Raw genomic sequence first — 26,131 nt, 5'->3', positions numbered from 1 at the left:
AGGAAATTTGTTTCTAAGAATATGAGCTAGCTGACAATAATTTGGGCTGCCTCAGAAAGTGATGACTGCCATTCCCCACCCTTCCCCCCACCCCAGGGTACCATGGGTACAACTTAATATTGTTGAGAGTATTCATGTGCCAGGTAAGGTACTAAACTAGACATGTGAAATATTTTCCAAGTCCAATATTCTGATCATTCATTCGACAGATATTTATTGAACTCCTACATCTTGATGGACACTATCTAAGTGGTGTGGATAAAACAGTGAGCAAATCAGACATGGTCTTTGTTTTTATGCAGTTTACCAGTCTATGATTTTATGGTTCCAGTGGTCAGCCTTTCCTTGAAACTCCTTTTGGTTCTCCTCTTACCTTTCTGATGGTATCTCCTTTGCTCCTTCAATTGTTATTTTGTCTCATTCCTGTCACACTTGGCATCCTTCAGTCTTTTTCTGAAGTCTCTTTTTCTTTTATGCTTCTTTGGCCATCTCCAGCATATTTAGCCTTTATAAATGGTTAGATTTATCTTCCTAGAAATGTTTCCATGCTTAAAAACTCTCTGAATCCCCATAGTCTTTTGAATAAGAAAGCTTGCTAGTTGAGGCCCTTAGCTGGATATTCCAACCCACTTCTTCAGACTTATCTTTACCTGATCTGTAAGCATTGGGCAGATTGTACAACTCCCTGCACCCCCTTTTCCTCTTTGATCCTTCCCTTGCCTTCCTATTTTTCAAGGTGTTTGTTTTCTCAGATCCCAGGAAAACCACGTCTTCACCTGAAATCCTCTTTTTCATTTAAAGCTCATTGCAAATGGCAATGTGTTCATGTGGCTTTCACAGATACTCCGAGGTGGAAGTAAACTTGTCCCTCCTCTGAACCACCAGCGTGCCCATATGGCACTGTTTTTTTCTACTCACCTAGTCAGTTTATAAATTCCTTGAGATTTGTTGCTGCTATATTTTGATAGCACCTACTATGGTGACTTGCATAATGTAGGCATTTAATAAATATTTGTTGACAATTGATGGATTATATAATTTGATAAAATTTAATTTAAAAAGGAAATTATATTTTATGGATGATAAAAATTCATGAACAGTTTTGAAGGCAAAAACTGTTTATTGGGCACCAACTATGTACCAGGTACTTTCTAGGCATTGGGGATAACAGCAATGAATAAAACAGTCTACAACATATACTATATCAAATGATGGTAAGTGCTATGAAGCAAGATAAGTAAGGATAAAAGGAATGGATAGAGTAGGAGTTACTACTTAATACAGAGGGTGAGGGAAAGCTTCTATGACAGGGTAGCATTTGAACAGAGATAATACAAATAAGGGCCCACTCTACATGAGCATTAATTTTTAAATTGTCAATAAGTTATAATTGAAAAAAATTGATTTTTATTTTTAGTATCAATCTCTCACATTATACATGAATAATTTAAAAATTAAGTTCTCATTGATAATAGCTATTGAGATTTGTTTCTCATAGAAAATTCAGTGAGATAACTCTTAAATATTTCTTCTTTTAGTATGGTTGAAAGAATGTTCAAATTGTAATGTTTTAATAATTTATGGCAATGTTAACTTCAAGAGATTCATACATTTTTCTAACTATAAATGTCAGAATTGATGGAGCCAAAAGAAACTTAGAAAGAACACTGGATAAAAGAATACCTTCATTACCAGAGCCCGATTATCCTTCAACTGTAAGTTTATGTTTTCTTTTTAAAAAATGTATTCTTATACATTTTAGTTCTTAATTAAGTCAATCTCAATATAACTAATATTTATAAAGGAATAATATATATATTTTAAACTATATATTTAATTTAAAAAGTTTAAATTAATTTAAAAAATCTCTTCCTTGATTTAATTATGTCTTGTTTGTTTTTGACAGATGACCAGTGAAATTAAAAAAAAAGGAGTGAGTTCAATTTTTTACATTTCTTGTTTTGAAAATGTTTAAATTATGACAAAGTAGTTCCTTCTAAGATCATCTGCTAAGTCCCATTTTAGAAAAGGAAGAAATTTAGAAACAGATTTTTATTTTTTCTGCTCAGGGAACATGCATATAATTGATGATAGTATAGGTTTTAAGAGTTATATTTTTGTTGCCATTCAGTATTTGAGGATTAGTTGTATAAATATTAGTTCTTATTGCAAACAACTGAAAAAATATTTAAAGTGGCAGTTATAAAGGAAATGTATCTCCCTTTTTTAAATTGGGGCAATAATTGATCCTAATATTGATATAATGATGGTTATTTATCCATTCCACTAATACTATACTTATTGAGAATCTTTTATGTGCTAGCCATATGCTAGTTGCTAGTGATAAAAAAAAAAAAAAGACATTAACTGCATGGGTGACAACAAGGTCATGTGATTGGTGGAAAGATGATAGCATGTAAAATTTCTTTAGTAGCAAAGGATACAGAAACTTATGGAGCTGGTTACACACTGTTCCCTGATGGGGGGTATAAACTTCCCAAGACATTTTAAATTCTCTTTGGGGATAGAGGGCTGAGGATAATACCTTCGTGTGGATTGAGGATATTTGGAAGAACCTCTTTTTGCTATTGCAGGTTTTCATTTTTGTTTTTTAAATGCCTTTTATCCTCCTTCCCCTGCCTCTCAGCTTTTCTGGAGACTTTGGACATGGATCTGCTTCTTTACTAGGTATAAGAACTGATACAAAACAACCCCCAAACATTAATAAATATTTATTGTGAGCCTGGGTGCATTGCAAGACGTATTTGTGTGTATGTGTTTAGCATTCTTACTGTTCCTTCGCAGGTCTTGTCAGGCATGAAATCAGTCATTCACTCTTGAGTCCACTACTCTTAGCAATCTGGAGTCTATGAGCTCTACCACTTTATTATTAATATCACCAGTGACCACTAATTGCCAATCCAAAGGATATTTTTTCAATAATCCTCTCTCTAGACCTCCATCTGACTTTTTAAAAATCTTCTTTTGAAATATTTGGACACATGGGTCAATGGAACAGAATAAAGGACCCAGAAATAGACCCACACAAGTATAGCCCACTGATTTTGACTAGGGCAGAAAAATCATTCAATGGAGGAAGGATAGTCTTTTCAACCAGTGGGTTGGAGCAATTGGATATCCATAAAAACAAAGTGAAACAAAACAAAAACTTCAGTCTAAACCTCACACCTTATTCAAAAATTAACTAAAACGTGGTTATATAGGTTTAGATGTGAAACATAAAACTGTAAAAAAAAACTTTTAGAAGAAAACATAGAAACATAAAACTATAAAACTTTTGAAAGAAAACCTAGGGCTAGGCAAAGAGTTCTTAAGCATGACCTCAAAAGCTTAATCCATAAAATTTAAAAAACCCAATAAATTAGATTTCATCAAAATTTAAAACTATTGCTCAGTGAAAGATCTTGAAGAGGATGAAAAAACAAGATATACACTGGAAGAAAATATTCACAAATCACATATTCAAAAAGGACTTATATCTATATAAAGAATTCTCAAAGCTCAACAGTATAAAAACAAGCAATAAATTAGAAAATGGGTAAAAGACATGAACAGACATTCTGCCATAGAGGATATATGAATAGTAAGTAGGCACATGAAAGATGTTCAACATGATCAGCCATTAGGGTAATGCAAATTAAAATTGTGATAAGTTTTTACTACATGCCTGTTAGAACGACTGAAATAAAAAATAGCAACAATTCCAGCTGGCTTTTGATACTGTTGACCATTTATTTCCTTTCTAATATTCCCTTATATTTATTCTTCTGGTTCTCTATTATTTCTCTGTTATCTTCATGGATTTCTCTTCTTTGCCTGGCTGCGACCACTGTTCTCTTTCCTTGAATCTCCCTGGATGGTTCTCTCCTTTTCTGATTTCAACTACCTTCCATGTGTAGATGACTCCCAGAGATTTTTATGCACAAATACCTCAAACTTAACATGTCAAAAAATTGAACTCATCAGCTTCCTCCGCAAGACTCCTTCCTCCTTCTCGTTATCTCTATCTGTCCAGTTACTTGTGGTTAAAATATCTGAGTCTTAACTTCTCTTTTCTCCTCCCCAACTATGTATCCGTCAAATAATTAGTCTTGATATGTTGTGAATATTTCTCAAATCAGTCCTGTTCTTGTTCTAGCCTTAGATCAGAATTTCATCTCTTGTCATGATGAAAGCAGCCATTAGTGGCTTCCCATAACCTATAGAATTAAAGCTTAATGTTGCATGCAAGGCCTTCTATGATGTGACCCTTGCTTATTCTCCAGCCTCCTCTCTCACCACTTTCCATATCATACTTTATGCTCCACCAACATGGACTTGCTTATTATTCCTTGAGGAAATATGACATTTCCCACCTCGCTGCTTTTGCCTAGCATGTTCTCTCACTGTCCATGCTTCTTTTACCTGGCTGTGTCTAATTCAGCTCAGTAATCAACCCCAGGAAGCCTTCTCCTATGCCTGTGGATCTGGGTAGATGACTTCTTCTTTGCTCCCGTTATACACTGTTCATTTTTATTATTTTACTCAACAATATTGTATTAGGTATTGTGTTTATATTTTTAAACATAATATTAACTATTTCCTATTAGACAAAATTATTTATTATCTATTTGCTAATCTTGAGGCTAGGAATTGCTTCTTAATCATCAACAACTACGGTATTGAGTACAAGAGTAGGTACCCAATAAATCATTGATCAATAGATAAATATAAACATTTACATTTAGTAAAATATGAGGGTACTTCGAAAAGTTCATGGAAAGATTCATATTATCTTTTAATTCTATTTTTCCATGAACTTTTTGAAATACCCTTATATAATGTTATGATAGAAGTCTGAAGAGACTATAATGAGGGTATAAAGTAGGAAGTTTTCAGGGAAGATTTTTTTTTTTTTTTTTTTGGTCGTTTTTTCGTGACCGGCACTCAGCCAGTGAGTGCACCGGTCAGTCCTATATAGGATCCGAACCCGCGGCGGGAGCGTTGCCACGCTGCCAGCGCAGCACTCTACCAAGTGTGCCACGGGCTCGGCCCTTTCAGGGAAGATTTTGAAAGTACATGGTTTGACTCAGAAAAAAGAGATATTGTCTTGCTAAAGGTCAAATATATTTTTAATTTAGGAGATGAAAGGGTTAAAAAAAGGTATAAGTTAAGGATGCATAATTACAATAATGAATTTTAAACTCCCTGTCACTATATAGTCATGTAATAATTTTATTCAAGCCTAGTTTTTATATACTATTTTAGAGCTTGACCCTGACCTACTTTATTGAACTGCTACAGGTTTGGGAGATTGAGAAAATATCTTCTTTGTTTGTAATTAATTCATTTATTCATGAGATACTTAATAAATGTCAACTATATACTTGGTCCTGTGCTAGATGCTGAAGATTGATGAACAAGATGGACACATAGGCTCTTATGGAGCTTATACTTTAATGGGAAACACATGTAATAAGTAAACAAACAAAATATTATTTTTAAAAGTTTTGCTTAATAGATAAACAAAATTGTGATAAGTACTACAAAGGGAATACAGAATAATATGATAGAGAGTGACTATTGAGGGAGTAGGGGTATACTGGGCAGGTGGTTGGGGGAGGTGTTCCTGAGGTGGTGACATTTATGGAGACCCATGGTAGAAAGGAGCCAGCCATGGAAAGACCTGGCGTTGAGAATTTCCCAACAGAGGGAACAGCTAAATTTAAGTTCCACGAAGGGGAAAACAACTTGCTATGTTCAGGAACTGAAAGAAGGCCAGCATGACTAGAGCAAACTGACTGAGCTCATGGGAAGGTATATCAGGAAACAGATCATGAGGGCCTTGTAGGCTATGGTAAGGATTTTACTCAAAGAGCAGTGGGAAGTCATTGGAGGATTCTACTCATGGGAATATTATAATGTATATTTATATTATAATTTGATTTAGTTTTAATGAAAAAGCCTTTGACAGTGATGTAAATAAACCCACTTTGATGCTTTAGAAAATGACTTGTGGGGCCGGCCCCATGGCTCACTCGGGTGAGTGCAGTGCTGTTAGCTCCGAGGCTGCGGGTTCGGATCCTATCTAGGGATGGCCGGTTAGCTCACTGGCTGAGCGTGGTGCGGACGACACCAAGTCAAGGGTTGCGATCCCCTTACCGGTCAAAAAAAAGAAAAAAGAAAATGACTTGTGGCCAATGAAAAGCAAGAAGAACCAATTAGTTGTAGAAGATGAGAGATAATTATAGTTTGGACTAGAGTGATAGTGATAGAGCTAGAGAGAAATTATTAGACCCAAGATATATTTTGAATGTAGGTATGACAGGCCTTGCTGACAGACTGGATGTGGAGGGACAGGAAAAGAGGAACCAAGGAAGACTCTCAGAGTTTTGGCCTGATTTTACAGGGTAATTGGTGGTGCTGATTATTGAGATGGGTAAGATGAATTAGGAGCTGGGGAGATCAAGAGGTCTCCTTTGGCTGTACCAGAGATTTTAGGAAGAGCTCAGTTTTAGAGATATATAGGTAGGACCCATCAACATATATAGATGATATTTACAGACATGGAAGTAGATGAGGTCATCTAGAGAGAGAGGAGAAGGAGGGGGGAGGAGACCAGCTTCATTACTAGACAAAGGTCAGCCCTTTGATACAGTGAGGGATTGGGAACCATCAGAAGACTTTTGCAATCAAGCAGCACATTAATGGAGTGTACATAGAAAATGACCCTCTGGAAAAAATTTGGAGCGAGCAACTGTATTCATTTCTGTTGCTTATAACAGAAATACCTGACACTGGGTAATTTATAAAGAAATAAAATTTATTCCTTACAGTTTTGCAGGCTGGGAGGTCCAAAGTCCAGGGAACACATCTAGTGAGAGCCTTCTTTGGTGATGACTCTATAGCAACACATGTTGAAATAGCTGAGCAAGAGAGAGAGTAATCTCCTCATTTGCTCTCCTTTTAAATCTGTTAGAACCATGCCCATTACTCCCTGAATGGATCAGTCCATTCACAAGGGCATAGTCCTCACAATCTAATAACCCCTTTAAGGCCTCACCTTTCAATTACCGTAGTGGGATTTCCCACCCTCAACACTTACACTGGGGATTAATACATGAACCTTTGGAGAACACAATTCAATCCATGGCAGTAACTAATTGGGAAAAAAAATTAAAAATAGGAGACAAAAGAAAAAATGTTCATCTAGTCCACTCTGCACTCATTTAAAAAAATCTTTTTATTTTGAAATAACTTCAGGCTTACCGAAAAATTGCAAAGGGAATACAAAGAATTCCCCTATATGCTTCACCTGTTCCCATAATGTTAACATCTTTGCCCAAAACAATGATTGCTATAGTGGCTGCCAGACAGTAATTTTTCCATCATTCCTTCTACATTTTTTTGTTTGCTTGTTTGTTTTTTGTTTGGCAGGTGGCTGGTTTGGGGATCATTCTGCTTTTTTTAGTTGGAATTTTGTAATAAGGAAGAACTTTATTCCTTCCTTCCTTCCTTCCTTCCTTCCTTCCTTCCTTCCTTCCTTCCTTCCTTCCTTCCTTCCTTCCTTCCTTCCTTCCTTTGTTCCTTCCTTTCTTCCTTCCTTCCTTCCTTCTATTAGTATGGGCTATGAATTTTTATTATAGCCTTTCTTTGAGTTATAATGTGTTGTTATTATTAATAATTTGGATGTTTAGTTGTCCAAGATTTGGCTAGTGGAAGTACTTTGAGTTGACTCTTATGTCCTTCTTTACATATTCCATCATTCTTTGAGCATTTCCTTACATTCTGGAACAATAAGATGTTCCGGGCTCATCCTGTACTTTTTCTGTTCCAGTCCTGGAATCAGTCATTTCTCCAAGGTTTTCTGGCTCCTTTTAGTGGAGAATGGTGTTTAGAAACCATGCTATGAGTGTGAGGTGTGCTTCTTGATACTGGTGTGTCATTGCTTTCTTCATTCTATCTGCAGAAGGAACTAGGAAATAATTATCTCTCTATATATCTTCCTATCTCATCCAGCTATCTGTCTGTCTGTCTATCTATCTTAAAAACCATGGATTCATACTGATGCTTCCTATTCCGATTCAGCATCACAGGGCTCATTCTAGTCCTCCCCCTTTCTGTATTTGTAGTTCCCTTCTCTAACAGTGAGGAAACTGCCTTTCATTAACCACAATATGTTTGTTTATTTTGTTAAACCCTAGAATATACAAAGTTTCAAAATTGCTATGCCATACCACTGTGAAAAACAAACTCAGTATAGTTCAATATTTGTCTGTAGATTTTTGTACTTAGCCTGAGGGTATATAGTTAAAAGTGCAAAAGTTACTTTGGTTAGTTCTATACCCCTTTTCAATGTGGCTAGGTTATTAATTTGGAATCTAGTTATGTTCATTTATTTCTGTTTGTTTTCATTTGGAGCCTACCCCCCCGCCCCCCGCACCTTGTTGATTTTCTTTACTTATATTTTGAGCATGTGAAACAATAGCAATGTTTAAAAGTCAGAACTATAGCAAAAGGTATACTCTGAGAAGTGTCCTCCATCCTTTCTACCCCATTCCCATCTCCCCTATATTTTCTACCCATTCAACTCACTCCCTTTGTATAATCAACCTCACTTAATTTCTGGTTTATCCTCCTTATGTTTATTTTTTCACAAATGAACATATATTTTATCATACACAAAATGCATAATACCATAGATACTCTTTACATTTTGTTTTTTAACTTAACAGTATATTCTAGTTATCACTCCATATCTATTTATAGAGATCTTCCTCATTCTACTTTATTGTCACACAGCACTCCAATGTGTAGGTGAATGTTTCCAGTATTTTGCTGCAACAAATAACCTTATATATGTGTTTTCATATTGTTGGAGGTGTATTTTCAGTTTCCATAAGTGGACTACTAGGTCAGTATGCAGTTTTGTTAGATATTGTGAAATTTCTCTCCAAAAGGTCGTGCCAATTTGTATTTCTACCAGCAATTTATGAGAATGCTTGCTTCTGCATAGTCTCACCAACAGAATGTGGAGGTCATTGTTTTTATTTTTTGTCGGTCTGATAGGTGACAAATGGTATCTCAGGGTAGCATAAATTTGCTTTCTCTAATTATGAGTGAGTCTAGACTTCTTTTCATATTGTTAAGGGCCATTTTTATAAAATTTTTATTGTGAAATGTTGGTTTATATATTCTGCCTGTTTTTCTATTATTTTTGTCTTATTTTCCCCTCAGTGTTTACAAATTGTGGTAAAATACAGGTACACAAAATAAATCATCTTAACCATTTTTTAACATACAGTTCAGTAGTGTTAAGTATTTTCACATTGTGGTGCAAACAATCTTCAGAACATTCTCATCTTGCAAAACTGAAATTCTATCCTTATTAATTAAAAGTTCCTCATTTACTCCTCCCCCCCAGCCTCTGGAAACTACCATTCTATTTTCTGTTTCTGTGAATTTAACCACAAATAATACAGTATTTGTCTTTTTATAATTGGCTTGTAATTTCATTTAGCCTAATGTCTTTAAGATGCACTCATCCCCTAAATTTTAAAGCATTCTTTGTAATTTATCTGAGATGTATGTTGCAAATATTTTCTCCCAGATTGCCAGTTGTCTTTTGACTTTTTTTCTTATAACATTTTTACCATGCAAACATTTTTATTTTTATGTAGTCAAAATTTATCCATCACTCTTAAAATTTTTGTATCTGGAATTTGATAAGTAGTTAAGAAATTTTTCCCTACTCTCAAGTTATAGGATATTTTAACCTCCCCCCCCCCCCCGCAAATTGCACCTATATTTTATTTATTCATTTATTTATTTTTAATAATCACTTACACAGATCCCACTGTTTTATTTATTTATTTTTGACAGTTTTGAGTTTATTTATTAATATTATTCTTTTACATTCTGTGAGGTTGTTGTGGAGAAGATGGTGGGGAAGGGGAGAGGGGAAAGGGGGAGGAAATAGGGTAGAAGGAGGAAGGAGGATGGGTGGGGTTGAGGCCTATGGCACCCCCCTCATTCCTGCATGGGAGACCAGGGGGCTTCAGGCTGTGTCTTGGTCATTGCTGGGCTGGGTGCAGATGTCAGGGGGATGTGGCTAAAGCCCTCGCCCCCTCACTGCCCGGGCTCAGGAGCCTGGGGCTCTTCCTGCGGAGACTCAGTCAGGACTGGGTGGGTTGCGACTGTTGGGCGAGGGCATAGTCAAGGTGCTCGGTCCCCCCACCGCCCCAGCTCAGGAGAGCCTGGGTGTTTCCTGCAGCAGCTCAGTGGTCATGGCTGGGCTGGTTGCAGGTGTTGGGGGGTCTGGCTGAGGCCCCTTGCCCTCTCTCCTCCTTGGCTTGGTAGCCCAGGGGAATTCCAGTCCTTCTAGGTTTTATAGGTGTTCTTTGGTGATGTGAGACCTTTACTAGTTAATATCAAACTTTGTCTCTGGTCTGTGGGTATTTTGTTTTTTCTTCCAGTTCTATGTTGGATGATTTGCTGTTCCTACCACTTAAACTCTGCACTGGAACTAATTTGTTATCCTTTGCTTACTTCTAAAATGGGGAACTTCCTGTGGGGACCAGCGCTTGTGCTCTGTGGTTGAGCTAAATTGTTGCTTTGCAGCTGATTCCCTGGGGAAGGCTTTTTGTGTAGCTCAGGTTTTAATGGTTGACTTTATAGGTACTTCTGGCTCTCAAGAGATCCGGTACACCTGGGTTGTGTAGAAACTCTGGACTGGCCCCGAGTCTTTTCAGCAAACTGAATTCCCTGCAGTTCTATATTCTTGACCAGACTCCACTGAGTGGCCTTGTGCTGATCGGGGGGCAGACTGTCTGTCCATGCTATGCCCTAGTGTTCTCCCAGTGGGCCCATCTCCCCCACTGCCTGTGCTCCAAACACTTCCCATGGGGGCAGCCATTTGCTGGTCCCTTGCAATGACTCACAGGCCTCTAAGTGGCTCCTTTTTGTCAGTTGTTGTGGCTCCTCACTTATATGTCAGTCCACGGGAACCCTGTTGGTGGTACTGCTCACCTGGGGACCACCAAGGCCCTCTTCTCCCCTGCTGCCTCCAAGCAACTTCATAGGAAGGGCACAGCTGCATCATTTGCCAGCTCCTGCTCCATGCACTCACCAGCTCCAGCCTTGAAGCAGCTGGGGCTCAAAACGGTCACAGTGGTTCTTTCTTTCTCTCATCATGGCTTCTCCCACTTTCATGCACTCTGTAGGTCTCTCCTCCTCTTCCCCTGGGCTCTAGTGGCCCCAGTTTGGTTGTTGTTGGTTTTTAATAGTTGTAAATTGGTTGATTTGTGGGAGAGAGTGATGCTGGCAACCATCTATTCCACCATCTTGACTGGAAGCCCATCCTTTTTTTAATAGTCCTTGTATAGTTTTATTGTTTAAATTAAATTCCTGATCTGTTTAGAGTTTATTCTTGTGTATGATGGAAGGTATGGATTAATTTATTTTTATCCAAATAGCTAACTAGTTGTCCTAGAACTGTTTATTAAAAGCTGGTGATTTGAGATGCCATGTTTATCACATGCTGAGTTTTCTGATGTACTGGTCTAATTCTGGGCTTTCTATTATTTTCTATTAGTCTGTCAATTCATTCACCTGTATGACACTGTTTTAATTAAAGAGGTTTTATAGAATGTTTTAATGTTTCTTAGGGCTAGTCCTCCATTGTAGGTTTTCTTTTTTTTTTTTTCGTGACCGGCACTCAGCCAGTGAGTGCACCGGTCAGTCCTACATAGAATCCGAACCCGCGGCGGGAGCGTCGCTGCGCTGCCAGTGCAGCACTCTACCAAGTGTGCCACGGGCTCGGCCCGTAGGTTTTCTTTCTCAGGGTTTTCTTGGCTATTCTTGCTGTTTATATTTCCACATAAATTTTAGGATCAACTAGTCTAGTTCCACAAAAATTTGTGTAGATTTTTTTCTGGTATTGTGTTAATTTAGGGACAAACAGAAATTTTTATGATGTTAAAAATGTCTTTACTAAAATCAAGTGTTGTCTTTTCATTTGTTTATGTCTGTTTTTTGTCAGGGTATTCATTCTTATGGGAGAATTTATGAAATTGTATTATACTACTATTGCATCAGAATATAATCTCCAAGAGTGCATGGGCTTTCTCTGTTTTGTTTACTACTGTATACTCAGTATTAAGAACAATGTTTGAATATATGTTGAATTAATAAATATTTATTGAATGAAGCAATAAGTTAGATAAATGATCTTTGTTTTGCCTTGGGATAATGAAGAATATACTAAGAATATTAATTTGACAAGAACTCTTCATAAATAAAGAAAAGGATAAAATGGTTTCTTTGTAAGACATACTTTTAGATAAAATGGTTTTTGTTCTGAAAACATTATTTTTCAGAATATTTTTATTCTGAAAAAGTGCTGTCTTAGGAAGACAGAGCTCAGGAGTTGCAATGAAATGCTACATCATGCACAACATTTAATTCTTTCTTATTATGTTCTCAGTTCAACTATATATATATGAAACAATGTGTAGAAAGTAGTCCTATAGTACCTATTCAGCAGGAATGGCTGGATCACATGTTAAAGCTGATACCTGAGTCTTTAAAGGAAGGGAAAGAAAGAGAAGAACTCGTTGAAAGTCTCATAAGTGAGGTGTCAAGTGACTTTGAAAACAGCATGAAAAGGTACTTGGGTAAGTAGCATTTAACACATAGCAAGCCTCTTTTTACCTTTGCTACCCCAGTCCATGGAATCAAAAGTAAGAGTAAACAAAATGAATAATGAACACTATATATTTAAACTATTTATATTTCTTAGGTATGACATTTATTTAAAGTTTTTATTTTGAGCCTAAAATCTGGTTACAATCTTTGTAAAATTTTTTGTGTTTATTAGCTAATAACTTTTTGATTTTTTACTTTGTCTTTATAGTTTTAGCTATACTCTTTACAAGATTGTCATAAAGTATTAATGTTTTTTGAGAAATTTTTTAGGTGTTTAACCTTCACAATTTTTATTGGAATAATTTTTTTCCTTTTTTAAATTGACAAAAATTATATATATTTATTTTGTTTTGAAGTATGTATACATTGTGGAATGACTAAATTGAGCTAATTAACATACGTATTACCTCACATACTTATTTTTTGTGTGTGTTGAGAACACTTAAAACCTACTCTGTTAGCAATTTTCAAGAATAAAATAAACTGTTATTAACTGTAGTCACCATGTTATACAATAGATCTCTTGATGTTATTCCTCATATCTAACTGAAATTTTCTATCTTTTGACCAATATCTCCCCAATTCCCCCTTTCCCCAGCCCCTACTGGTAACCATAATAAAATAAATGTTCTTAGATGGCCATCTCAGTTACCTTTGAGTAGATAGAATGTGAAATACTGAGAATGTATTAAAGCTTTTCTGTATCTGAATTCACCTCCAAAGTAAGGCAAAAGCAGTACCAAGAGTTGGTTTTGTTATAAGTACAGGAGTTTTTTCTTATATTCATTTTAATGCACAGTAAACTATACCATTCAATATCGAAGGTTAGAACCTTTGATATGAATAGATCTTTTCAGGGATTTTCAAGAAGTATTAATACATATGTGTATTTTAGTGCAGAGTGTTCTTGTTAAACCACCGGTTAAATGGCTTGAAGATGAAGGAGGCCCTTTACCTGAATCCCCTGTGTGAGTAACTTATTTTAAAAACAGTACTTCTTCTAGTTTTTGATGCATATTGAAAATAAACTGATCTTACATTAAATTCTGCAATTATGAAGCTCAAAAGTATTTTGAATACATCTAAAAAAAATAGTACTATTATTTTTTCCCCCAAAGGTATCTTCTACACTATGCTTGTCTAGTTCTGCTTACATAACTTTATGAAAGTATAACTCAATTTAGCCTCGAGTAAGCTTGGGTGTATGCCAGACAGATTTTCCCATCCTTTCTGTTCAATCCTAAAGACCATGTTCTTTCACTCTACCTGGGGTAATTGAGCCAGACCACAGTGAAAGTTAGCAGAGCACTCACGCCTGGGTGGTCATCAGTTTGCCTTACCCACAGATTATCTCTGTTTTCTCTGAGGATAGTGCATTTTCAAGATCTTGATGTGTTTTTATTAAATGTATATCTCCCAAGGCTCCCATTGCTGACCACAATTCCCTTTTCTCAATTCCCAGTTTTTTCAGTTTAATATTAATTCCATGTCATAAACATTATTTCCTAAAATTTAGGGTGTACTGTTTTAATCATGTTTGATATGTTTTTGTTTGTTTGTTTTTGCTTTCCCAGAGGCCTAGATTATTCTAATCCTTGGCATTCTAGCTATGTGCAGGCAAGAAATCAAATATTGTCTAATTTGCACATTGTTCATCCAACTATGAAAATGTTACTGGACCTTGGTTATACAACATTTGCTAATACAGTTTTGCTTGACTTAACAGGAATTAGGTAAAATCCCGTATTTATTAATTAACATTTAAAATTTGAATGTCTTCTTGCTTGAGTCTATATTCTCTATATTTTTGACTGTATAATTTTTAAAGTGATTCATAAATCTTCAAAACTTTTTTTAGATTTTAGAATTTTAAAATTTTATCTTATTTGTTTCAACAATTGTGTATCAAGATCAATATTATCATTTGCTTCAAATTCTTTTTCTTTTTTTTTCATAAATAGAGCTAAAGGTCCAATTGATTGTGAATCACTGAAAAGTGATCTATCAATACAAGCTAGAAAGGCAGAAGAGAAGATAATGAATGCATGGTATCCAAAGGTTATAAGTCTCTTTACCAAGAAGGAGGCACTAGAAGGCATTAAACCTGAAAAATTGGATGCATTTTATAACTGTGTTTCCACACTTATGTCAAATCAGGTAAATATGTTTTATATATCTTAAATAATAGTGTTTTTAAATTAGTTCAATATTTTAAATGAAATTATACTTAAACAGTGCTAAGTAGTTATTTTGAAATAAAGAAAAATATTTTTAGTATAATTTTCTTTAAATAAGTTTACTGAAAAATATTTAGTTTCTGAACAGTCTAAAATGGGAGGAAAGTCTAAAAGCATGTGTCAGTATTATGAGTGATTACATGCTTAAAAGTGCATAAGCTAGTTATCTATAGCTTTATTGGAATATGTTAACAAAAGGAATATCCTAATAAACATATTTTTGAACTTACTAAGTTCCAAGTTGATTGATTCTTATTTTGTTCTCAGTAATATCTTGGTTCAAAATGTTATTGATCATCTTTAAATGACAAACAGAAAGCAAATATTTATTTTATGTGATTATATTTATGGGCTCCTCAAATTTTTACTATTGAAGACATCAATTCTAGAAAAATAGTTTTGAATAAATACTTTCCTTTTTGCCCTTTTGGTAAAGATCTCCAAAGTTTCTGTGAATTTTGCCTTGCATCTTTAAGAGAATAATATACTTAATATTTAGCATGTACCGCTGTAACTAATATACATCGTTTCCCTTCTGCCTTTACCCTCTTAAGAGGACTATGATTATTAGATAAGAAGTAAAGAGATGAGGAATGTTTTGAAAATCATTTAGGTCCATGTTTGTCTTCTGGGCTAAATTTTCAACATTTGTTTCTATATAAGAATGTAGTATTCATATATGTCAATATAAAAAGTTATTTAAATACATATTTCAAAAGTAAAAAAGAAAGAAAGAATGCAATATTCATACTTTAGAAACTCATTGAACATATTTCTAAGTTTTATTTTTATTTTTATTTTTTATTTTTTAATTTTTTTTTTTTAAATTTTATTTTGTCGATATACATTGTAGCTGATTATTGCTCCCCATCACCAAAACCTCCCTGCCTTCTCCCTCCCCCCCAACAATGTACTTTCTGTTTGCTTGTCGTATCAACTTCAAATAATTGTGGTTGTTATATCTTCTTCCCCTCCCCCCCGGTTTGTGTGTGTGTGTGTGTGTGTGTGTGTGTGTGTGTGTGTGTGTGTGTGTGTGTGAATTTATATATTAATTTTTAGCTCCCACCAATAAGTGAGAACATGTGGTATTTCTCTTTCTGTGCCTGACTCGTTTCACTTAATATAATTCTCTCAAGGTCCATCCATGTTGTTGCAAATGGCAGTATTTCATTCGTTTTTATAGCTGAGTAGTATTCCATTGTGTAGATGTACCACATTTTCCGTATCCACTCATCTGATGATGGGCATTTGGGCTGGTTCCAACTCTTGGCTATTGTAAAGAGTGCTGCGATGAACATTGGGGAACAGGTATACCTTCGACTTGATGATTTCCATTCCTCTGGGTATATTCCCAACAGTGGGATAGCTGGGTCGTATGGTAGATCTATCTGCAATTGTTTGAGGAACCTCCATACCATTTTCCATAGAGGCTGCACCATTTTGCAGTCCCACCAACAATGTATGAGAGTTCCTTTTTCTCTGCAGCCTCGCCAGCATTTATCGTTCATAGTCTTTTGGATTTTAGCCATCCTAACTGGGGTTAGATGGTATCTCAATGTGGTTTTGATTTGCATTTCCCGGATGCTGAGTGATGTTGAGCATTTTTTCATAAGTCTGTTGGCCATTTGTATATCTTCCTTAGAGAAATGCCTACTTAGCTCTTTTGCCCATTTTTTAATCGGGTTGCTTGTTTTCTTCTTGTACAGTTGTTTGAGTTCCTTATATATTCTGGATATTAATCCTTTGTCAGATATATATTTTGCAAATATTTTCTCCCACTCTGTTGGTTGTCTTTTAACTCTTTTAATTGTTTCTTTTGCTGTGCAGAAGCTTTTTAGTTTGATATAATCCCATTTGTTTATTTTTCCTTTGGTTGCCCGTGCTTTTGGGGTCGTATTCATGAAGTCCGTGCCCAATCCTATTTTCTGAAGTGTTTCTCCTATGTTTTCTTTAAGAAGTTTTATTGTTTCAGGGTGTATATTTAAATCCTTAATCCATTTTGAGTTGATTTTAGTATACGGCGAGAGGTATGGATCTAGTTTCATTCTCCTGCATATGGATATCCAGTTATCCCAGCACCATTTGCTGAAGAGGCAGTCCCTTCCCCACTGAATAGGCTTGGTGCCTTTGTCAAAGATCAGATGGCAGTAAGTGTGTGGGTTGATTTCTGGATTCTCTATTCTATTCCATTGGTCAGTGTGTCTGTTTTTATGCTAGTACCATACTGTTTTGGTTATTATAGCTTTGTAGTATAGCTTAAAGTCAGGTAGTGTTATGCCTCCAGCTTTATTTTTTTTGCTGAGCATTGCTTTGGCTATTCGTGGTCTTTTATTGTTCCATATAAATGTCTGAATAGTTTTTTCCATTTCTGAGAAAAATGTCACTGGAATTTTGATGGGGATTGCATTGAATTTGTATATCACTTTGGGTAGTATGGACATTTTCACTATGTTGATTCTTCCAATCCAAGAGCATGGAATATCTTTGCATCTTCTTGTATCCTCTCTAATTTCTCTCAGCAGTGGTTTGTAGTTCTCATTATAGAGATTTTTCACCTCCTTGGTTAACTCAATTCCTAAGTATTTTATTTTTTTGGTGGCTATTGTAAATGGGCAGGCTTTCTTGATTTCTCCTTCTGCATGTTCACTATTGGAGAAAAGAAATGCTACTGATTTTTGTGTGTTGATTTTGTATCCTGCTACTGTGCTGAAATCATTTATCAATTCCAACAGTTTTTTTGTAGAGGTTTTAGGCTGTTCGATATATAGGATCATGTCATCTGCAAACAGGGACAGTTTGACTTCATCTTTTCCAATCTGGATGCCCTTTATTTCCTTCTCTTCTCTGATTGCTCTGGCTAGTACTTCCAACACTATGTTGAATAGGAGTGGTGAGAGTGGGCATCCTTGTCTAGTTCCTGTTCTTAAAGGAAAAGCTTTCAGCTTTTCCCCATTCAGGATGATATTGGCAGTGGGTTTGTCATATATGGCTTTAATTATGTTGAGATACTTTCCCTCTATACCTAATTTATAGAGGGTCTTTGTCATGAATGAGTGCTGAACTTTATCAAATGCTTTTTCAGCATCTATAGAGATGATCATATGGTCCTTGTGTTTGAGTTTGTTAATATGGTGTATCACATTTATTGATTTGCGTATGTTGAACCAACCTTGCATCCCTGGGATGAATCCCACTTGATCGTGATGAATAATTTTACGTATGTGTTGCTGTATTCTGTTTGCTAGTATTTTAGTGAGGATTTTTGCATCTATATTCATCAAGGATATCGGCCTGTAGTTTTCTTTTTTGGTTATATCTTTACCTGGTTTTGGTATCAGGATGATGTTTGCTTCATAGAATGAGTTTGGGAGATTTGCGTCTGTTTCAATCTTTTGGAATAATTTGTAAAGAATCGGTGTCAATTCCTCTTTGAATGTTTGGTAAAATTCTGCTGTGAATCCATCTGGTCCTGGGCTTTTCTTTGTTGGGAGCCTTCTGATAACAGCTTCAATCTCCTTTATTGTTATTGGTCTGTTCAAATTTTCTACGTCTTCACGGTTCAGTTTTGGGAGCTTGTGTGTGTCCAGAAATTTATCCATTTCCTCCAGATTTTCAAATTTGTTGGTGTATAGTTGTTTATAGTAGTCTCGAATGATTCCTTGTATTTCAGATGAATCAGTTGTAATATCACCTTTTTCATTTCTAATTTTTGTTATTTGAGTCTTCTCTCTTCTTTTTTTTGTTAGCCATGCTAATGGTTTGTCAATTTTATTTATCTTTTCAAAAAACCAACTTTTTGATTCGTTGATCTTTTGAATTGTTTTTTGGTTTTCAATTTCATTCAGTTCTGCTCTGATCTTAATGATTTCTTTCCCTCTGTTAACTTTAGGTTTGGATTGTTCTTGTTTTTCTAGTTCTTTAAGGTGAAGTGTTAGGTTGTTCACTTGCCATCTTTCCATTCTTCTGAATTGAGCGTTTAATGCAATAAATTTTCCCCTCAATACTGCTTTTGCAGTATCCCACAGGTTTTGGTATGATGTATCATTGTTTTCATTAGTTTCAATAAATTTTTTGATTTCCTGCTTGATTTCTTCTTGGACCCATATGTCATTAAGTAGAATGCTGTTTAATTTCCATGTGTTTGTATAGTTCCCAGAGTTTCGTTTGCTATTAATTTCTAGTTTTAATCCATTGTGGTCTGAGAAGATACATGGGATAATTCCAATTTTTTTGAATTTATTGAGACTTGATTTGTGACCTAATATGTGATCTATCCTGGAGGATGATCCATGTGCTGCTGAGAAGAATGAATATTCTGAGGTTGTTGGGTGGAATGTTCTGTAGATATCTGCCAATTCCAATTGGTCTAGAGTCTTGTTTAGATCTTGTGTTTCTCTACTGATTCTTTGCCTAGATGATCTGTCTAATATTGACAGTGGGGTGTTCAGGTCCCCTGCTATTATGGTATTAGTGTCTATTTCCTTCTTTAGGTCTAATAGAGTTTGTTTTATAAATCTGGCTGCTCCAACATTGGGTGCGTACATATTTATGATTGTTATGTCTTCTTGATGGATCAGTCCTTTTATCACTAAGTAGTGTCCCTCATTGTCTCTTTTTATGGTTTTTAGTTTAAAGTCTATTTTGTCAGATATAAGAATAGCTACTCCAGCTCGTTTTTCTTTTCTGTTTGCATGGTAAATCTTTTTCCATCCTTTCAGTCTTAGTCTGTGTGAATCTTTATGGGTGAGGTGGGTCTCTTGTAGGCAGCATATAGTTGGGTCCTCCTTTTTGATCCAGTCAGCCAGTCTGTGTCTTTTGAATGGGGAATTTAAGCCTTTTACATTGAGTTGTTATTGAAATGTGTTGATTTATTCCTAGCATTTTGTTGGTTGTTTGGTTGTCTTAGGTGTCTTTTGTTCCTTGCTTTCTGATTTACTGTTTGGTTTCTGTGTTTTCTGGTTCCTTAGGTTTTAGATAGTGTTTTTGTTAGCTTGTTTTCTCTTCATGAATGCCATTTTTATTATACTAGTGGGTTTAGATTTTTCTTGGGTTTTTATGGCAGTGGTAGTTATTTTTTAGGAACCAAACCCAGTACTCCCTTGAGGATTTCTTGTAAGGGTGGTCGTGTGGTAGTGAACTCCCGCAGTTTTTGTATGTCTGAGAAATATACTATTTGCCCCTCATTTCGGAAGGATAGCCTTGCAGGGTAGAGTATTCTTGGCTGGCAATCTTTGTCTTTTAGTATTTTGAAAATATCATCCCATTCCTTTCTAGCTTTTAGGGTTTGTGATGAAAAGTCTGATGTTAACCTGATTGGGGCTCCCTTATAGGTGATTTGACGCTTCTCTCTTGCAGCTTTTAAGATTCTCTCTTTGTCTCTGAGTTTTGCCAATTTGACTATGACATGTCTTGGAGAAGGCCTTTTTGGGTTGAATACGTTTGGAGATCGTTGAGCTTCCTGGATCTGAAGATCTGTGATTTTTCCTATACCTGGGAAGTTTTCTGCCACTATTTTGTTGAATATGTTTTCAATGGAATCTCCATTTTCCTCCCCTTCTGGAATACCCATGACTCGGATATTTGAGCGCTTGAGGTTGTCTGATATCTCTCTCAGATTTTCTTCCATGTCCTTGATTCTTTTTTCTTTCTTTTTGTCTGCTTGTGTTATTTCAAACAGCCCATCTTCAAGTTCAGAGGTTCTCTCTTCAACTTCGACAAGCCTGCTGGTTAAACTCTCCGTTGTGTTCTTTATTTCGCTGAATAACTTCTTCAGTTCAGCAAGTTCTGCTACATTTTTTTTCAGGACATTGATTTCCTTGTACATTTCCTCTTTCAGATCCTGTATACTTTTCCTCATTTCATCATGATATCTAGCTGAGTTTTCTTGTATCTCATTCAGTTTCCTTAGAATTATCACTCGAAATTCCTTGTCAGTTATTTCAGTGGCTTCTTGTTCTATAGGATCTAGAGTTTGAAATTTATTAACTTTTGGTGGTGTACTTTCTTGATTTTTTGTATTTCTGGTATCTATTTTTTGGTGTTTATTCATTGTGGCCGGGGGTTTCACAGTCCACCGGTTTGAGACTAATGACTAACTAGGATGTTGCTGTGGTTGCCAATTTCGTATGGCTCCCTCCGTGACTGCTCTGTTGGCCTCTAGTGCCTTGTGTGTGTGGTTGCCTCGGGTCTTGGGCTTCTCCGGGGAGCCACCTTTCTGGTCAGCTTGGACTCTGCTGGGCTGGTGGATCACGTACCACAGAGTGTGTGATCTCTGTTGAGCTTTCACTTCCTGTGCAGGACTTCTCCCTGTTCCGTGTGCTCTGGCCCAGGCTGTTAGATCGTGCAGTGGCGACCCCACAGGGTGTGTGGTTTCTGTCGAGTCTCCGCCTCCCTGGCTGCACGTCTCCCCCCTCTGTGCGCACTGAGCTGGGCTGGGGCGTGTCTTCTGCACCCCTCGTCTATCAGCTGGGCCTTCAAGAACCTGCTCGGCACCGCCTCGCCCAGGAAGTCTACCAGGTTTCTGCGAGGCACAGACGACTGGTCTCTCTGGGTGCCTTTGTAGCACTGTGTAGATCTTTCTTGGGTCTTGTTCACCTTTGTATCCCCCCGGTATAAACCAAGCCTAGCGCCCGCCTGCAGCCTGCTCTCCGGCAGGTTCAAGCGGACCTGGGAACTCTCCTACCACACTATTCCCAACCAGAAATTCGTTAGGCTTTTTTCCAAACTGGTGGCCGCAGAGATGGTATCTGCCTCCCAGTAACAGGAAGTTTACCGGGGCCGGAGTCCAGGGTGTGGTGGAGTGACAGTCGGCCCGCCCGTACTTCCTTGCCCTCCCAACACTGGCCGGGGACGCCCCACGCCACCAGCCCCGCCAGAGAACCGCGGAGGGAGTGGGAAAGGAGGCCGGCCCGCAGGCTCTGGAAAACCCCGCGCCGGGCCAAGCAAGTGGGAGGGCTCAGTGATGGCCAAGCTGGGCGGGGCTGCCCGCACCTGGGAAAATGGAGGCAGCACAGGGGCAGTGAGTGGCCTGGTAGTGCAGGCGGGAGCCGGGTGGGCATCCGCCCCCCGAACAGAACTGGGCCAAGGGTCACTCACAGGGTTGTGCCAGGTCGGGTGCTCGCTCTCTGTCTCTGGTTTGTCGCCTTCCGTGTTCTCGGCCGCTGCCGCCTCGGGCTGTTCAGTCGCGGCGCGGCTTGGGCGCTCCCAGAAATCTTCTTTAATGCCGGCCTGAAACCTCGAATCCTGAATAGGGCCGCTGGGCGCCTTCAGCGCGGCCCCGGCCTCCGGGATCCTGGCTGCATCCACAGCAGCCCTGGCACCGTGTTCCCTGTTTCGAGACTCGCTTTTGCAGCTAAGAAACAGTTCTTTTCCTGCTCCACACTTCAAAGCTATTGCCTGTAAATGAGGCAGCCTCTCCTGCCGGGGGCAAAGTGGCGTTCAGCCCCCACGACCGGCCAGCAGCTGCAGTCCTCCCTTAAGAGATGGCGAGAGGAAGGTCCACAGGTTTCCCGGCTGCCTGAGGCCAAGTGGCCGCCTTTTCCATCTCAGCTACTCCGCGCCAGCCGCCGCAGCCACCACCATCTTGAAACTCCTATTTCTAAGTTTTAGTGACTTCACTTTGACCTAGTGATGTGCTGGAAATCTGGTTCTCCAGAAAAAAACCTCATCCTGATTTGTAATTTTTGCTGATTTCCGTGGTGTAAATTTTCCCACCATGGCAGATTTCAAGCTCCTGAGGATTTAGCAAGTGGCTCACAAAATTCTTGAATTTTGAACAATTGGCTCTTGTGACAATAGGAGCTAGCTCTAGCACACCACTGTACCTTACCCCATGTACATTTCACCCCATTTTACTCTTAGCTTCAGGTGTCAGGCCTACCCTACCTTCAGTCTTCACCATGTTTGGTTTTTTGGAATGTCTTCTGTACTAGGGACAATATTACTAAAAAATGTGGAAAGTTCTGAGTTGCCATTTTACGATTGTTGTTATTCTATTAAAACATTAAGGTTCGCAAAATTGTTCTGTTTATTGTTTTAGATTACATTTATTAAGAATATATTGTGCTATCAGAGCACCACCTTTTAACACCAAGGTCAAGGGTTTGGATCCCCTTACTGGCCAGTTGCCAAAAACAAACAAAAAAATAGTTAAATTAAAAAAATATATATATATATAGTGCCAAATAAAGATAATTTTTAGGACTAAATGATTTAATTATAGACAATAGTTCACTGATTTTAGTTGAAGGTTGAATTTGTACTTCCTAATTATAATTTATGTTGTTATGCAGTTAAAGGATCTCTTAAGGAGAACTGTAGAAGGATTTGTAAAACTGTTTGATCCACAAAATCAAAAAAGTCTGCCAATATTTAAGATGGAATTGACAGTTGATGATGATAAAATAGAATTTTATCCTACCTTTCAAGATTTGGAAGATGTTGTTTTAGGTTTGGTAGAGCGAATAGCTGAAGCGCTGAAGGTATTACATCATCCTTTCCCCACTGAGTTTCTTTATTTGGCTCTTTTTCATAATTTTAAATTATTTGAGTCAAATCTTTATGAAATGTATACATATGTAATATGTTTTAACTCTTTGTTTTATTTTTCTCCCCCAAGTTATTTTAAATTAGAAAGTGCTTTTTCTTTGAAAAAGTCTCCTGGCCAGAGATGACATTTTCTTCTTTTTTAGAACTTTTCTTGTAGTTATGAATTGATATATCTGTGTATGTTTCACCTCCCCTACTGAGTTGTAAGCTTCTTAAGAACAAGATCAAACTCATACTTCTAAAGCTTTTTAGTATAATCACTTTGACATTATATTTATTCAGGAAACATTTATTGAATGATGGAAAACTAAACCAACTTAAGTTTTATATCAAACTATAAACTATACAATTTAAAATCATTGTATTGCATCACTATTTTTTCTTGGACCATTAAAATCTAAAAAAGAATGTTTACAAAGATAGCATAAGATCTACATATAGACCAATTGCACAATTGGATATTAATTGCATAAATTATTTTTATTTGTGTTAGAATATCCAAACAATACCCTCTTGGCTATCAGGAACTTCCACACCTGCAAATCTTGACACAGAACTTCCTGAACACGTGTTACAGTGGGCTCTTAGTACACTGAAGGTGGCGGTACATCAGAACTTAGAAGGTGCAAGAAAACATTATGAGATGTATGGTATGTATGACATGTATAACATTATGTATACCTTTTTCCCCCATCATTTCATTTTTACTAGAATTTGGTCAGATATTTGGTTTTCTGGGACTGTTATGAAAGAGCAGGGAGAGCCAGAAATGAGCATAGGCATGGCTTTTGGCAAAGTCAAGCATCATACCCAAGAATTTTGAATTTTGTTGTCTCATGTAAAGAGTGAATGTTAGCTGGAGCAGGGTGAAAGATAGAGAAGTCAAAAGATAGAAAGCAGAGACGTTGGAATAAGGAGGAAGCTAAATCGAAGGTAAAAGCAAGATAATTTCTGAGGATAGTTTTGAAGAGCCTGCAGCCCAATTTTATTTGTCTATTGTCTCCTCAAGTGTATGTGATGGATAGTTGTTATGTGACATTCTGTTAACCAAAATTTTGTATTAACTGGCATATCTGTACCTCTAAGTTATTTTAAGAGCCTCATATACACTATTACTTTTATTTAAAAATTTCCGTGCTTAACTTGGTTTGCTTTTTAAGTCTCTTCTATTTTATTCTACCTGTACCTTTAAAATGTAGTAATCCAAGTATGTTAATATTCTATTAATAATATTTAATTGAGTAGGCTACCTTATTTCATGATCATAAAAAAGCACTTACCTTTTAAAAGATTATTATTGGAATTTTAATTAGATTATTAATTTTCAGTTGAAAAATATAATTGGCTCCTTGATGGGACTGCAGTTGAAATGATAGAAGCTTTCCAGGCAGAAGATCATACTTTTGATGAATACACAGAGGTAAGTGGTAATTCTGTTTTTATTAATGCCTTTTGCATTTCTTTTTAAAATTAGGATCGTTTTATTCTGGAAAACGAATGTTTCAATTAAAGTAAGCAGAATTTCTTATTCAAAACATCATTTTAATTAACTCATTTGTTCACCTCATAATTTCTTTAGGTATTCATTTACTCATTCATTGATTCAACAAAAATTTCCTCATCACATTCAGACATTTAGGAAGATGTTGGCAGTGCAAAAGTAAATAATACATAAACACTGTCCCAAGAAGCTTATATTTGGCCTGGAAGTCTGACATAGAACTAACAACTATAGTATATTGCAATAAGTACTGAAGTGGAGATGTGGACAAAGTGTTCTGGGAACACAGAAGAGGCAATGATTGCTTTTTTGCTTTGGGAAATTGGTGAAGGTTTCATGCAAGTGAAAAGTGAGCTAGAATTTGAAGTAGATGATTATAAATGGAAAAGGAAAGGAATGTAGCATGAACAATGACCAAAAGTGTTCAAATATATTCAGAGAACATCAAATAAACCAAAATACCTGAAGAATAGGTAATAGGAATAAAGTACATAGCAGATTTAGAACATGAAAAAGTTGGAAATGTAAGTTAGAGACACATAGGAAAATCTTGGGGTATCTTTGCTCAAGAGTTTGGACTTTGTTGTGATGGTTTTTAGCTATGGAAGTAGTATACTTGAATCTGAGTTTTAGAAAGATTCTGGCAGCAGCAGGGAAAAAGCCATTGAATGAGAAAAGACTCCTACCTCCTCTTTCTATTGGTTAGAATTAGATATTACACTTATTGCTGTGTAACAGAGACACAAAAAGATTACTCAAAGCAACATGAATGCGATGAGAAGCACAAAGGGACTGCACCTCAGCACCTCCTCTGTTAGAAGGAGAAACTGGGAACAGCCCCGAGTTGGTTTTTGCTTCAGTTTTTATTGTAAAGACAAGGAAATTACAGGATAAAAACAGATGGTTGATCAATTATAGTAAGAACATAAAGAAATTGGCTATGTAACAATCTTCATCCAAGCATGCATGGTTCAAAATAGTTTAAACAATATACCATCAAAAGCTATGTGACATGGAAAAGAAACAATAGGATAATCATTAAAGTGCCTGACTTCTTGAGAAACTCAAAGAAACAGCTTAAAGCAAAATGTGGAACAACCCCCATGTACTGACTAATCTAGGAGAATGTCCTTGGAAATCT

General features: G+C 36.8%; 1 protein-coding gene across 2 annotated transcripts in view; it reads left to right on the top strand.

Annotated features, from left to right (window-relative positions):
• DNAH12 (dynein axonemal heavy chain 12) overlaps window positions 1–26,131 on the top strand; it is a 248,469-nt gene that overhangs the window by 4,793 nt on the left and 217,545 nt on the right. For both annotated transcript variants that reach the window (XM_063113846.1, XM_063113847.1), the window contains exons 2-10: window positions 1,634–1,715; window positions 1,907–1,933; window positions 12,485–12,674; window positions 13,601–13,673; window positions 14,280–14,438; window positions 14,667–14,862; window positions 23,234–23,422; window positions 23,983–24,139; window positions 24,818–24,909. In XM_063113846.1, coding sequence (XP_062969916.1) covers window positions 1,634–1,715; window positions 1,907–1,933; window positions 12,485–12,674; window positions 13,601–13,673; window positions 14,280–14,438; window positions 14,667–14,862; window positions 23,234–23,422; window positions 23,983–24,139; window positions 24,818–24,909 — 1,165 coding nt within the window. The remainder of the gene's footprint in view (window positions 1–1,633; window positions 1,716–1,906; window positions 1,934–12,484; window positions 12,675–13,600; window positions 13,674–14,279; window positions 14,439–14,666; window positions 14,863–23,233; window positions 23,423–23,982; window positions 24,140–24,817; window positions 24,910–26,131) is intronic.

The sequence above is a fragment of the Cynocephalus volans genome, chromosome 11 (assembly GCF_027409185.1).
Source record: "Cynocephalus volans isolate mCynVol1 chromosome 11, mCynVol1.pri, whole genome shotgun sequence".
In the NCBI taxonomy this organism is placed as follows: Eukaryota; Metazoa; Chordata; class Mammalia; order Dermoptera; family Cynocephalidae; genus Cynocephalus; species Cynocephalus volans.
The sequence above is the reverse complement of the archived record's forward strand: the minus strand, read 5'-3'. Positions and strand labels throughout refer to the sequence as shown.